The sequence below is a fragment of the Alligator mississippiensis genome, chromosome 2 (genome assembly GCF_030867095.1).
Source record: "Alligator mississippiensis isolate rAllMis1 chromosome 2, rAllMis1, whole genome shotgun sequence".
Taxonomy (NCBI): domain Eukaryota; kingdom Metazoa; phylum Chordata; order Crocodylia; family Alligatoridae; genus Alligator; species Alligator mississippiensis.
The window spans coordinates 246,093,836-246,109,711 of NC_081825.1; the positions used below are offsets into that span (position 1 = coordinate 246,093,836).

General features: G+C 39.1%; 1 protein-coding gene across 3 annotated transcripts in view; it reads left to right on the top strand.

Moving 5' to 3' along the window:
- MEIS2 (Meis homeobox 2) overlaps window positions 1–15,876 on the top strand; it is a 213,580-nt gene that overhangs the window by 47,887 nt on the left and 149,817 nt on the right. For 2 of the 3 annotated variants that reach the window (XM_019496207.2, XM_019496204.2), the window contains exons 8-9: window positions 168–269; window positions 11,246–11,391. In XM_019496207.2, the coding sequence (XP_019351752.1) occupies window positions 168–269; window positions 11,246–11,391 (248 nt within the window). The remainder of the gene's footprint in view (window positions 1–167; window positions 270–11,245; window positions 11,392–15,876) is intronic. The other variant, XM_014596311.3, reaches the window with a different exon arrangement.

Consider the following 15,876-nt stretch of genomic DNA (forward strand, 5'->3'; position numbering starts at 1 on the left):
CCAAAGCATGCTTTTATTGAGCTTTGGATCAGGCCTTTTACCTCAGTACCTCAGCATGCTAGCTAATACATAAACAGTATTCTGAAAGTACAGGGTTTGACTTAAACTTAGAAAAGCAAAGATTGTCAGTGTTCCAACTTAACCCTTCGCATTCTGGCATTTTCCAGACTGCCAGCCAAATGAACACTTTAGGAGGAGGTGCAAATATATGTCTGCAGCACCCAGAGAGTTAATCCACCCCATTGTGCATAAGTGTTGGAGCTCTTATGGTATGTAAGATCCAAAAAGTTTGGAGTTATTTCGTATTTTTCTTAATATACATCCACAGGAGGCATCTTGCTTGGTGGTGTATTTGCTGTGAATGTGTATCAAGATTTGTATTATGAATAAAATACAAGTTTATATACAGTTTATCTATAGAGAGTGCATGGTAAGGCCCTTTGTAACTTTCTCCTATTGATGCACAGTAGCTACTTTTAAACTTTTAATATTCACCCATCCTCAGTTTTTGTTATAAATCCCAAAACAGATTAATTCACTTTATGGAATTGTGACCTAACAAATGCCTTTTAATGACTGAAGATTTTCAGGAGCAAAATGTATTATATATATCTTTAGGGAGCAAATGTCTATGTTACACTTTCAGCCCCTAAATTTTAAAAAAGAAATGGTTATAAAATTGGACTAAAACTGAGCTCTTTTATACCAGATTTCAGCTGGTGCAAATTTTATAGCTGAGTCACAAGGCCCTAAAGAGAGGAACTTCTGATGCAATCATTAATAGATCACTAACTATGGCAGCATTACTGTGTACCAAAGTAAGAGAGATGTCTATTTAAAAACATCATTGGTATCCAACTGGTATTGGTATTATTGGTGTCTTAACAGTGGCCTATTCAAAACTGCACTTTATTTAAGTGTTCTATTGTTTGAATTTTTCAAGAATTACAGGGGAAAGGAGGTGTGTTAAAGCATTGTTTTCCTTTTTGTTTTCACAACTATGGATGAAGTGAATAAAATACATGTATGGTTACCTTTAAAAACAATTTTGAGAATTAGAAATGATCTACCCATTAACAATATTGAGAGTACATCTTCATATATGAACAACAACTGCAAAATCTTACATTGTAAATATTAATAAGCTAACTTTGAACATAATAATGAGGTTTCTTTATGTACAGGTAGAATTTTAATTGCACTTATAGTTATTTGGTCCACATTCTTTGATATCATTAATATCATTGATAACAAAGGTAGGAAGACATCAGGAATAGCAGTTAATAGTTACATAAAACAAATAAAGTTCTTAGTTCATACCCATTTGGTGTTATCTAGGATTGAAGTGGTTTTATTCTTGCTAAAACAAAAATAACAACACTCCAGTTATCAGTGAATGTTAACAAGATAGAATAGAGGGCTGGGTAGAAAAAAAGAAAATAAATATTTTTCACAAAAAATGAAGGACATTTTATCCTCTAGACTGTGTGATACTTGTTGATTCAAAGGTTAAAGCTGGTATTCTTAACTGAATAACTATGAAAATTCTAAAAATATGGCAAGAATTATTACAAGAAATCCTTGCCCCTTACATAATTTCTGGACCATTGCAGCTACAACATCACTTTTACACTAGGAGTATAAAAAAGGAGAGATTTAAAGGGAATTTCATTTAGACTTCAGCAGAAGGACATTTTGTGTGACAATATTTAGCATGATTAAAAATTTAAACAGAATAACAGCTATTTACATTTACAGTTACTTGAAAGTAATTACGAAAGCAGACAAAATACTTAGATCATAATTTAATAATGTTTTCTTCCAGAATAAGTGTCAAAAACTATGCATAAATTTCACAATTTGCGCTGAGGGGGAAAAAAAGAACTAGCTAAAATAATGTAAAGCAAGTCATTGAGCACTTCCCTTCCACACCAACAAGGTGCAAAGTGACTTTCACTTTTAAGAGGAAGAACATCATAAATTATAATTAACCACAACTATTAATGTACATCTCTTTTAGGAATCATGATGTGCTTGCATGTTTGGTCAAACAAAACATGAGTCTTGCCCTATATTCCTTCACTAGGCAAACCTGAAGTCAGTGGCAATGCTGCTCGATTAAGGAGTGTGTTGAATGGCCGTTTTGCCAAAATAAGAGCTAGATTGGGCCCTAGGTTTGTAACAGAGACATTTTGCTCTGCACCTTTGTTGACTTCTCAAAATGGCTTTTTCCCCAACTTCAAGGATCTTAATTATAACATTTGCTGGCTCAAAGGTTAACATTTAGTATTCTAGGAAAGGCTTTTGGACTTCAGTAACCTGATCAGCATGGTCTTCTTTTGGTCTCTCCCTCTCTCTGGTTCTTTGTATTGCAGGAGAGATGATAGTATCTGGCACATTCCTTGGATGACTTGAAGATAGCAGCCTTCTGTGTTTGGGGCTGAAAGATTGTGAACTCTTATGTTAGCAGAAATGCCACACAGGGGAGGTGAATAGAACATTAAAAAAGCTTTAGCTTTAGGTAGTGCAGTGCAAGCAGAGTTGAATTTGAGAGCTGGGACTTAAGTGGACATTTGTCCCTGCTTTCCTCCTTAATAAAATCTGAGTGTTAACTGTGGATAAGGGCATTTGAGAGATCACTAAAAATGAATCATTAGAGTGCCCAGAAGAGCTTTATTATGATGTACTGTGAAGAACTTTAGAATATACTATGTAGTTTTATATGTGCTTATCAGATGCATGTACGAGTTACTGAGTATTACAAGAGTAAATTGTTTTGTCCTTTGCTGCAGAGCCAGAACAGTTCGCTGAATTAAAACTGCAGACTAAAACTTTTAAAAATCTACTTTTCTATTACCCTGTGAAAAGGACTGTTGATAGAAACGGCAACCTTTAGAAGCATCAACATTTATCACATATAAACTTTGAAAACATAATTTAGCATAGAAATACTAAATTGGATTAAAAATTAGAATGACCAGAAAGTAATATCCAGTTTGAAGGCTGGCTCCCCAATATGAGGGGCCTAGAAATGTCTCAGAATTATAGCTTAGTGGCTGACCATGGTAGCAAGCACGCTCACAGGAAGAAGTCTATTCCCATAATACAACAAAGATGTTACTGCTGAACAGTTAACCAAAATGAAAAAGCTATGGAAAATAAAATATTAAACTATATTATTATACTAACTTGCCAGCTCAAAAAAATGCAGCCACATTTACATATGTGTCCATCTGTCTGTTTTTACACTTTATGTCTCCAGCCAGTGGGTGAAGTGGTTTTAATCCAAGCTGCAGTCTGGTTTTCCTCCTAACATGTTATATTTTCTTTTTAATGTGTAAATTATCTGTAACTGGACGTACATTTCTTTGATAGTAGCTAGAGCTTAACTGTCCTTTTAAGTAATCTCATCTAGGTAGTTTTAACTGGAGTAAGCAGTAGAGTTCTCCATGGATAATTTTTGTTAGTTAGCAGATTGTTACCATCTCAGTGTTGCTGAAATCTCTAATCTTGGGTCAGCGTGAAGCTGTGGTGGTTACAATCCTGTTGCCTGATGCAGTGTGAATGGAAGTGCTTTCTGTCAGAAACATGTGGTCTCTTCAGTGGAGAGCCTGCGTAAATCCTGTGTAAATAGAGGGAGGCTAACAAAGGATGAGCCCCTGCAGCTCAGAGCATTTGGAGCCATTTGGGGGCTGAATTTGCTAAATGCTGCTTATACCGCCTGAAAAGTTGAAGAGAAAGGAGCATAAAATCCCTTCTTTTTTCTCTTTCTGCTCCTACCCTGGGGGGAGGGTGTTAAGGGCCAGAGAAGCCCGAGGTAAGCCTATGAAGACTGTTTTTTCAGTGCTCTTTTGAGTGTGAAAAAGGTGGCATGGGTCACTGTCCCCTCTTTAATGTCGGAAAACCCACACAGTTAGTAAATGTTGCATGTAAACTAAAGCATTTCATCTCTTCTCCTGCACTCCACGGCAGTGGGCCATGAACTAGTCACTAGAAAATCACAGAAAAATTTAGCTTTAACATGTCCAAATAGTTTAGCACAGCAGGATGGTAAGAGAGATCAGTAATTAGCAGTTTTCTTTACTGTTCCCTATAAGCATAGTGGAACATTTTCTTGCACTTACTGTGAAAAAAATGTTAGATTATAAAGTACAAAATCCTTAATCTGTTGATTTCAACTGGAATCTAAAATATTACATGTGCACATGATAGCCTTCCCCTAAAACAAAATATTATATAAGAATTTGCTTGACTTTTTAGCTCATGCAACTGTTGGATAGCTCTCCAGGCACAACCCTCTCCCCCCCCCCCCCACCAGCCTTAAAAATTGGTAGTTATGAGTAAAAAAACCTGCACCTTTCTAGTGATTTCAATCTTAAATTAAAAAGGAGTGCCAGGAAAATAGAAAGGGGAAGTGGAATAAACATTACAATTCCAGAAGTAATTTTTGCCTCCCCTTAACCACCAGCTTCACAGTATATGCAAACATTAGAATACCTCAAAAATACCCTGGATGTCTTCCCCCTCCCTAAAGTAACAAAGCAAAATATTTTTAAGTACTTCATTGCAAGACACAGACTATAAAGATATAGGGACAGCAACAGAAAATGTCACAATGTACATTTTTTATTCTCCCTCCTGTGGTCAATATACTTCTCTCATATTTTCCCGGATAGAGCTAGAACTCCTTCACCCACTGCTAAGTGTCATGAGGCATATAAAGAGCCAAATTATTCCTTACTGAGGGAAAACACACTCATGTGCTTCTAGAGAAGACTGGGTTTGTGGTTGAGATGCAGGGTGGGAAATCAGGAGATCTATGTTTTGTTCTTAGCACTCTCAGTGACTTCCTGCATGACCTTGTAAAAGTCACTAAGGGATATTTTCTTCAGGGCTCTTAGGTGGGTTCACAGTGGGGAAGTACAAGAAGTTTTCCTTTTACCAGCCTTTTGTGGCCTTTGTTAAAGAGTTGCAATCCTTGGAAAGTACAGGCAGGATCTTCTCCTTGCTGGTGTTGGGAAGCAGCGTTCCCGCATGCACGGCCACGCAGGTGCACTCATGCCACGCTGCCAGGTGCACCTGCGCAGCTGCACACACTGCACAGCTTAGAGGGAACACTCTTGGGAAGCCCAGGAAGGAGGGGCTTATTCCTGACACCTTCTGTGCTATTACAGCAGCAAGTGAACTGGTGCTGGAGGGGAATAAAATATACTCTATAAAGAGGTGAGGTAGTGCTGCATGGCAGGAGCTCCTGAATGGCTTGCTTCTTAAGGAAACTGTCTAGTCCAGGGGTTGCCAACTGGGGGTATGCATACACCCGGGGGTACTTGAAAAGGCCCTAGGGGGTCCGCATGGGCAAGTGGGGATGGAGCACCACCACGCACCATCCTGCACTGCTGCGCAGGTGCTGCCCGCCCGGCCAGATGCGGGGGACGGGAAGCTCGCACACAGTGACTGCTGCCGCTCTGCATTTGGCCACATACCACCTCTCCTCCCCGACTCCACATCCAGCTGTCAGGGGTACACTGCTCTGTGTCCAGCCGCTGGGGGTACACTGATCTAAAAAGGTTGAAAACTCCTGGTCTAGTCCAATGGGGACAACATTTTTGGCAGGTGTGCCACAAATTAGCCATACAGCCTCCCCCGGTGCCACTCTGATCTCCATCCCCTGCCAGATCTGCTGCTCTGCTTTCTGATTCCTTCCCTGTGTTCCCTGCCTGAGCTGCTGCTTTGCTGTCTGCTTCCTGCTTTATCTGCTGCTGTGCTGCCCACTCCCTCCCCATCTGCTGCATGCCACACATGGAGGCTGCTCATGCCACTGGTGGTACCTGTGCTTCAGTTGGCCACCCCTAGTCTAGTCCATCTTAGTTTCCTCATCAGGGAAATTATTACTGCTCAATGGGGGTGTCACAAGACTAAACCAATTAACATCTATATTGATAATTAATTAATAATGGAGCCTTGTAAAGGAGTTGCAGTCTGCTGAAGCACTCAGGCTACTAGTTTAAACCAGTGGAAGAAAAACAAGGCATTCTCAGTGAGGGGTCCTTGATGCTGGAACTGGTCTTCCTCCTACCTTAATCCTCTAAAGTACAGATTTTGTGACCTTCAGAGCATGCTGCAAGACTCTTCTGTTTTTCTAGGCTTCATATGGGTAAGTGGGCTGCCCAGAGTTTTGGGGTAGTTTTCTGGGAGTGGAGTTGGTCTTATTGCTTTATTGAGCTACCTATTTAATTATGGTTGTAAGGCACCCAGAGCTCCAGATGGGCATATTTATAAATAAAAATAGATAATTGCTGATGCAAATGTGGGTTCACATGCACATTCCCACACATGTTTTGTACACAGACACTTCATTAAAATGCATGAGGCCTTGAATAAGGTTTTTTTAAAAATCTATATTTGCATTGCACCATATACATACAATTTGCTTTTTCATTTCCAAAACTCCAGACATTGGATCTGTACTGTTATCAAGCTTTTGTACTTGGGCATGAACAAGTTATCCATGTGGCTTATTCTTTTCCTTAAAGTGAAAATTCAGTTTCTTCCATGTTCACTGAAGAAATTCTGTGAAGATGCCACATGAAAAGCCCTCCAAGCAGCACTGAATCTTTGCCCTGTTCTTCCTTTATAGAGGAACTAGGAGTGGGAGAATATTAACAGCATTGGCCCTTATAAGCTATATGCCAAGATGAGGATCATGGACTACAGTGTAGTTGGGCAGCCCCTCAATAGGATCAAGATCTCTGTTCCCTGAGGAGTCTTTATGTCAATGGGCAATGGTCTTGACTACATGTTGTAGTTAATGCACTATAATAGAGGGTACAATTTACAGCACCCTAGCCACTTCTTACTAATACACAGTGTAGATGCTTTTAGTATGTACCAGGAGTGTCCACATGGGGTGTTACCCATAGTACTCCATAGTACCCGGTAGGTAAGCCGGTAGGGAAATACATGGTGCCCGAACGAGGAACTAACAATAGAAGGATGGGGGTGAGGAGGGGAACGCAACTAGGTTACAGGCGATACAATGTTAGCCAACTAAGCCTGTGGGTACATACAAGTTTAGGACTATCCGAATGCCTGGGTGTGTAAGAATTTGCAAGGCTTAGGACACCCAAAAAATGACACACCCCAACTAAAGTTAGTTTTAATTGAACAAGAACTAACTTTAGATCTGCATGGGGTTAACCCAGCTTAATGACCACTTGCATACATTTCCAAAATAGCCATTCTACTCAGCCCCAGGGCTATGCTATTTTTAACCTCCCTCCCCCAACCCTGGCCAAATTATTTTTACCCCTGCCCCCTGATAAGTCCATCCCCCCAGACCAGGCGGCCCCTACCACAGACCCACAGACCCACAAACCACCCCCCAGATCCACCAGCCCTCTCTCACACCCACCTTACTCACTTCCAACTTCCTGCACCTCCTCCTGGCAATCAGCTAACATTTGCACACGGAAATTCCAACTCAGGTTTAGGCAACTTAAACTAATTCACCTAAACATGGGAGGGATCCTACAAATGCTTGTTCTCACCCTAAGATGCTGTCTCTCAGAGTGCACTAACTCCTTGTGTAGACAAGCCCTATGTCTCCAACATCCTCCATAATGAATGTCACTTCCACAAACACATGCCCTTGGGGTAGATATTTTTCAGGAACTCTATGCACAGTTTCCTTTGTGCTCTGTTTCCCTTCTGCAGAGGTTACTGAGACAACTAAATAGTTTTTTAAAATCTTGCATGTGATTTTAAGCAAGTATGGCAACATGCCTAATTCTCTGTTGGCTTGAATCCTGCCCAGTCTTTTACACCTGCAAAACGAGCCTGAAACCCGGGCACTCTAAATTCTTCACTCATATCATGTATTATGTACTCTCTTTGCACAAGAGCAAATGAGTACACAGTGCGCAAGGCAGTGAACAATCAGTTCCACAGTTTTTTTGCTGCTGTGTGATATGGCGAGAAGGCAGGAGGGCAAAATATAGTTGGAGTTTCACTGGTGTAAATCCAGGGTTACACCAGTGAAGTAACAATATCCCAACAGTTAGGGCCTGCTTGTACCATTCTTATTCTTATTCAGTGAGGCTATTCATGCAGCAAGAATGGTAGAACTGGGTTGAAAATTATTAAAGTATGGCTCCTGCTTTTACAACCACTTTAAACATACAATTGATCTAGTCTAATAGAGTTTAAAAGTTCTAAAACCTGATTCTGATCTGTTGCTGGTGTAATTCCTTTGAGTCCTTTGGAGTGACTCCTGTTTCACAGTGGAGTAACTGAAACTGGAATCATTCCCTCAATACTGAAGGAGAAAATTTTATATTCTAAATGCACAAGTCAGTTAGGGCCTAATTCAGTGAACCTTTCCTACTAGGAGTAATGTTTATTAAAGGGAACAGTCATTTTGAAGATATTAGTTTGCAGGATTTGGACCTTAAGTTTATATGTTTTGCCTAGGTTCTCTACACAAACACACACGCATACAAATTGCAGAAATGCAAATATTACAGTGAATGTTCACTGATGAATTTGAAAGTACTATATTTAAATTTCCTTTCATGAAGTGATGGAAGAGATTAAGGAAACATTGTCTCTCATCTCTTATACCACTGATTGAGTTGAAAAGGCAATGCAAGCTTTAGCTGAATTTTCATCTCCTGGGTTATTATTAGCCTTTTAAAACAAATATATTCACAACCTCTGCTGCAGGTTTAAATGATGCTTTAAGACTTTTGCTGACTTCTGCTGTTGAAACACAAGCATACACAGGACCACGTATGTATACATAAAGGGAAACAGAGACTGTGTTTATATATGCATGTAGTGAGCATTCTATACTGAGAAAAGGAGGAAGAGATTGAAGAAAAGGAAGTTTTCTATCTTCATGCATGCTATGCATACACACACATAGATTTTACATAAGGAGACAAAGATATCTTTATCTACATGATATATAGACAAACAGACTGACTTCAAACTTGCACTTTCCGTGTGGATTTTTTTCCCCCCAACTCCGGGTACTGCTTTTCAAAATTGCCTCAGGCTACAGTACAGCACCTCAGATCCCCAAGGCCCATTGCCTGGCTCCTAATAGCCACTCTCCATCTGTGTCACACGAACAGCTGATGAGATAGCTCCAGTGTCTGTATTTTGGAGAGCACATCCACCCAGGTTAAAATGCTGGGGTTGCCAAGGAGCAGTCAGAAGCCATTAGTGTTTGTGAGAATTTGCCTTGCAGCAGTTCCTTGGCATAGTGGAAAGTGTGTGTATGTGTGTGTGCGTGCGTGCGTGCGCGCCCGCGTGCGTGCGTGCCCACGTGTGTGCGTGCGTGCACAAGAGAGGTAAGGGTGGGACAGGAGGAAGTTCTTTTTAAATATCCAACAGTTTGAAAGTAATTGGTTTGTTACAATGTATAGGATCTGGCATCACTCCTTTGATTATTTTGCTGCCATTTGACTCACCTTTATTTATCATTAACAGAAGCCAGAACGAAAAAGAGAGCAGTGACTTAAGGGTCTTGCTCTGATGTTTGGGCAGATGGAAGGGAACTGCTCTGCCTTGGGGCAGGGTGGTTGTAATGAAGTGGCCTGTCAGTCTGTAAATAGTGAGGGTCATCTCTTCCATGTGATGGAGGGTATCACATTGCAGTGAAAATGGAAATGTCAATAAAATTAATCTGCCAGCTCTTTGCTGTGGCTTTTCTCTTTCTCTAGTCTGAGATGTTTGGTTTTTATCAGAGGGAAGGAAGTGGAGGAAGGGTGAGTGGGCACAGGGGGGTAGATGAAGCTGAAATAAAAGTTTTGAAGCAAATGGTCTATATGTAGCAGTCATGTATTTGTTTTAGTAGAACTAAAGAGCTAGAAGAGGCTCTAGGAATTAGCTCGTGGATCTATAGCATTCCTCAGGAAGCTATGGAGCGTCTAGCTCAGGCTACATTGAGCACAGAGTTTATTGTTTTAGGCTTTCTTGGACAAGGTTTTTACTTAGCATGGGATTTATGGCATTTACTGCTAATGAATGTCTATTCTTAAATTACAAAAACCACCGTCTCAGCGCAATTCCCAGATGTCCTTCCAGGACCTCGGCTTCTTAAACACCAGCAGGGAGCATAAACTCTCCACTTCTCTGTTTTCCTCTTTCGTGTGGCTCCGGGCTAATGATGTGTAAGGAAAACACAGCAATCTATAAAGTCTCAGTGCTGTCCCAGTATTCTTCATTTATTTTGCATTTGATTATGCCACAAGTCGGATCTTGTTTCTTTCCTTTTTTTAAAGTTATTAGTTCAAATATTAATGTAGGAATATGGCATATATTGCTGCTCTTGATTGATGCCTTCCCAAAAACAGGAAGACGTGCTCGTATGAATTTTAAGAAAGTAGGGGTCCTGCAATGCCTTGCCAGAAGAGTTTTTCAGATACATAATTTAGATGCCCTCCAGGCAGGCTTTCAAGGCATTTTTGCTGGAGGGCAAGAAAAAATAACTATGACTGTTAAAAGTAAATGATTTTTGCTAATGCACAATTAATGCCAGGGAAAAGCACAGAAGAGAAAGATGTTGGTGGAAAGTTCTGATTAAGTGAGCACCCTACCTTGATGTGCATCTTTCTTTTTTAATGATAATAATCACTGATGCAGAGACGTGAAAGTTTTTATGCCATGCAACTGCTATGTGAAGGGTCATACAAGGTGTACATGTGTGCGTGTGCACACGCACGCGCGCGCGTGTGTGTGTGTGTGTGTGTGTGTGAGGTAATAGTTATGGGGAGGGGCTGAGATAGCAGTGTGTTATGTGCACTGAACAGTGACACAGTTACTGTCACCTATGCAGAGGACCTAGAATATATAGACTACAGAACATTTAACTTGATTACTTACAGTATGTATTCAGTATGGTTGCAGGGATGCATTTACAGTGAATGGGTTTTCTTGGGGCAGGTTTTCCCACATTGAAACCCATAATTGACAAAGAGCTATTGCACTATGTCAAGCACACAATTATAATTGAATTAATGATATGTGCATGTGTGAGACACAAAATTAGTATTTGGAGAGACATGGTTTCTAATTTTTGCATATTTGTATTCACAATCGTATTTAATGAGGAAATGCATGTGCCTGGTGTTCTATCAAATCAAAATAAAGTTGCATTAGTGTTCCACTAATAAATTATACTTTTTGGTTTCTATTTCTTGATTATTATGTATCCTTCCCTCTGTTTTATTCTTTCTTTTAGGAGATGGTTTAGACAACAGTGTAGCCTCACCTGGTACAGGGGATGATGACGACCCAGACAAGGACAAAAAACGTCAGAAGAAAAGAGGCATTTTCCCCAAAGTAGCAACAAATATCATGAGAGCATGGCTTTTCCAGCATCTCACAGTAAGTGGAGACCAAAAACAAAATAGATACCTGTTTAGCTGCTGAATAAGTTTTATTCATTATTATAGATCATTTGCCCCCAAAATTTTCTGGAGGGTATTAGGGCTTAGTTAATGCTAGTATTTTTTCTAGAGGTTGTTGTTTTTTTTAAACCTTGGCTCTTGGAATCATGACAAATTAAGAATCTGAATATACAACACAAGATCTTATCAAGAACAATACCAGTCTAGAGGGTAGCCATTTTGCTTTGCATTCCAGCAATTCCAATATTCCAGTAATAAAAACTGTTTTGAAAGATTTTAAAGATAAAAGGGGATTTTGCATTTAGATTATAATACATATAAATGACAAAGGATGGGTGATTCTGCCCTCCAGACTGGATTACTGTTGGCGTCTGTTTACGTAAAAGTGTGCATGTGAGGAAGAATGCAAGTTTCTCAGTCTATGTATTCTGATTTACAGTGAAGGATGCAAGAGAAGTCAGACAAGCAGCTTGCAAGCTTGTCATGTTAGTTTGTATGAGCAATATGGAAGGCTTATAGGTTCTCTAATTCCTCTGTTCTGTAAAATACAGATTAAAGCACCTTTTTTTAGCTGTGCTTCAAGTCCATTAACTTAAAAGCTAGCCATATTCACTTCTGGGGGAAAGAGATTAAATATGTGAAAAAGCAACACTTTTATTAACAATCCATCTTTATCTTCCTGTTTGCAATGGGTTTTATGTGTTGGTGTACTGTTGACTATTAGAGCTTCACTTAGGCATCAAAATACATTTCTAAAGAAGACCCAGGAGCTCTCTTGTACTATATTAGTCATATGGAAAAAATGGAAAATGGTAAAATTATCCACTGATTTTTTCCCCCTTGCTGTTAATTTGTTTCCCACCCAATCTGTTTGGGCTAACATCTAAAGAGATTATAGGCTTCAAATAAGGGTTTCTTTGCAATTCCTAAAGTTAGACATTTTCATAGCAGCTGACATTAGTGTCATGATTCCAGGACAAGGTACCCCTATTATTTATGGTATGGAACTGCTCTGCCGGTAGAACAGCTAAAGTGGGGAGAAATAGATCAACATTTCTAAACCATCATTTTGATGTAAGAACATTAGTAGCAAACTAAGGTACATTGATCTGGCTTGTGGGGTCAGGATTAGCTAAAATAGCCAGTGTCTTTGCTGGAGTAGTGGATATTCTTGCCTCCCAGCTATGGCCATTTCAAAGGTCAGGTGCCCTGTACCCACTTGGCTCAGAGGAATTAGACAGAACATGAGTCTCTGGGCTGATTACTTAACCAAAGACAAAATAATGAGTCCTAAGCAAATACTGACTAATTGAAAGGGCTGTAAATCCATTACATATTGGTCAGGGATAATCAGGAGTATTTAATCACTTTTATCTATTCAGGAGCACTGAAGCTGCAACAGCAAAGCCCTGAACCTTGCCATGTGCTTATTATTCTCATCATTATCAAAATTACTTCACAGCTGTTCTTTGCTACATCACCTCAGCTGGAGATTTACTAACCTGTAAAATGTTTTTAATTTGGAAGTCGAGTGAGTGTGAGTGGAAGGTTTTTCATATTTAGCTGTAGGGTATCTTTAGAGGAGTAATGCAGGGAAACAGCTAAAACTGGGGGCCACAAATAGTCCATTTTCTTTTCTGCAACACTGTATGTTCATTTCCTTCACTGGCAGTAAGTTTGCAATATCTGGGTTTTCTTCTTTTTTCCTTTCTTCCTTGTGTGTGCACTGAAAGCATTCAACACATGCTTACTAAACAATCAGCTGCCGCTCACTTATCTTGAGGAAAGTCCCCCTAGCTTTGCCTTTTTTTAATTCCCCCTCCCACCATGTGCTTCATCTCAGATGAATTGAGGAAGTTCACCAGCTTTGATGAGGATGGCCATGCAAAAAAAACAACCCCTAAAAAAACCCAACCTTTTACCTTCCAGGTTTTAATGAGTTTGCAGGTGCTGAAAGATTTACTGTGCTGTAATTCTCAGACCTGAGAACTGATAATGGAGACCCCTGACTAGTGCAATGTAAATTCAGAAAGATTCTTGCCATAAGCACACACACAGAAGGAAGAAAACTCTTTCTTTTAAAGATCCCTCGCCTTTTCTCAAATTAGTTTATTCATTCAAAGTGCAACACCAGCTCTACCAGAGGGGAAATCTATGATGTACAGAGTATTGTTTCAAGTAAATTTCTTTACAAAAGGAATCCATGATTCAATGTACATTCCTTCATTACTACTCTAACCTTATTCCAAATCAGTTTGTCCCTCTTTTGTGCTGTATGACCTGTTCTTGTATTACAATAATCCCCTGATGTCCCCTTTTTTCTTTCTTTTTTTTTTTAAAGAAACTAATTGAATTATCTCATTATTTTAATTTGTTAAGCAAATGTATTTTACATCTCAGGATGTGTTCTTAAAGAAGGGGCTGCTTAGGCTTTGCCCCCTGAATGAGCCATTGGTGCATTTTGACATTCATGCATTCATTAAGAAAAGGAACATAAAAGACCTCTGGTTGTATTTTTTTTTCAAACACCCAACCAGCATGGAGCAACTTTTTCCATAAGCCACAGGGGTCTCTCTACATATGTTCTCAACTGCAAGCCATTGTCACCTATTCTGAATACCTCAAAAGGACAAATAAAATACTAAAGGCCAACTGTAGCAATTGTTAGCTGTTAGTCTCAATATGACAAAAATCATTAACCTCTGGTTTTCCTGGAAAAAGAAGCAGTTCCAGTCCATCTCTAACAGTTCTGACTAAGCTCACAGATTCCTTTAGGCTGCCAAATTTAAGGGGAAGTTAAATCAGTTCTAAGTAACTATATTTATTTATTACTTTTCTTTAAAGATAATGCTACCTTTTCCTTATGCAATATTCAGGTTTATTTTATAAACCTCTAAGGTAACTGACTTTAAAAACTGAACTGTTTCTTCATAGAAGCTTAAGTGGCTTTTTGAAGAGAGACAGGTGCTTAAACTCTGGCATGGAATTAATGTATCCTACAGATTTTTTCAAATTTTTCTTCTTCACTTGTCACCTTTTCCATTTTGCAGAAACTTTAATTATATTAGAAGTAAGATACACACACGTGGTTTTGTTGATAGAAATCATATGCAAAGAGTAGAAGCTTCTATCATTTTTTGTTCAGTTATTGAGATCTGTCTTACATTTAGAATTACAACAGTACAGGAAGATGAAAAGATCTGAGGATGAATTGGTTGGAAATGTATATGCTTTTTCTGGATAATGTCCAGTGTTTGAGAAAGTAAAGGAAATCCTAGTCTGGTAGTATAAGCTTTTCAATAGTACATAAAGATTATGATATCAGAAAGGTAAACCTGACATTAAGGCTGTTTTTATTTGACTTCAAAGATAGTTAAAGAAAAGAAACAGCAAGAAATCTGACCCAAGCCGAGAGTTTATTCATAGCCTTGGAAAACTCTTTTTCCTCCATGCCAAGGAGTCCTTAGTACACTCAATTAGCTGCTCAGACATCTCTGCTTTCCTCCCTCAAGTGCTCCCCTATTTGCCCTGCAAAGAACATATTTGATCATGGAATGAAAACAGGAAGTGCTCAGACACAAAGACACCCCTTGCTCACATCAGTTTTGAGCTAAAGGTTTTCTTATTAACAACTATAAGGGGGAAAATTCTGTTTTAAAAGGGTAGAGGACCTTTAAAAATCTACATACATAATCAGAACAGAATGTAGTCATAAAGGACATAATTATACTATTCCATGGACATGTACCTTTGGCAATTCATTCAGCAGCAAAAGATACTAAGAGCTATACTTTTAGTTCATTCACTGTTTCATCTTTTTCCTCTGGTGTAGAGCTGGTAAAACAGAATATGCACTTGCCTTAGTGGCACTTATCTGGAAGGATCCCCTTTGTTAAAGTTCCTGTTTGCTACTGTTCCTTTCCTTAAAAGTGTAAGGATGTGTATTTTAACTAAAAGTACAATTACTGCCTTTTTGTTGACTGAAGCTCTGGCCGTAATATCTTTTAAAACAATATAGGGGAAATAGGGCAACTATGATGTTTGGATTTTAAAAAATTACATCCATTTCCTTCTTAACCTTGTACAGTTCATGGACCAAATTCAGGGTTTTGGAGTAAATCATTTAATTTCAACTGAATGGATGAAATAGACTAGAATTCTTTAGTTTGACTAACATCTGGATTATCTGCGTGTATAAGCTTTGCATGGCCTATGACATACAGGAGATCAAACCAGATGATCTGACGGTCCCTTCTGGCTATAATATCTATGAAACTGATTTACCCTTGGATTTACATTGATGTACCTGAGATAACAATCGGGGTTATATCTATTTGAAAGGATTTGATCACCTAGTTGTGTAAGTATCTCTGTGGAGTTACTGTATGGTAGTCAATATTTTCATTATATTTAATCTCTTGGTTAGGGGGCTGGACCCAATGATCTCACAAGGACCCTTCCA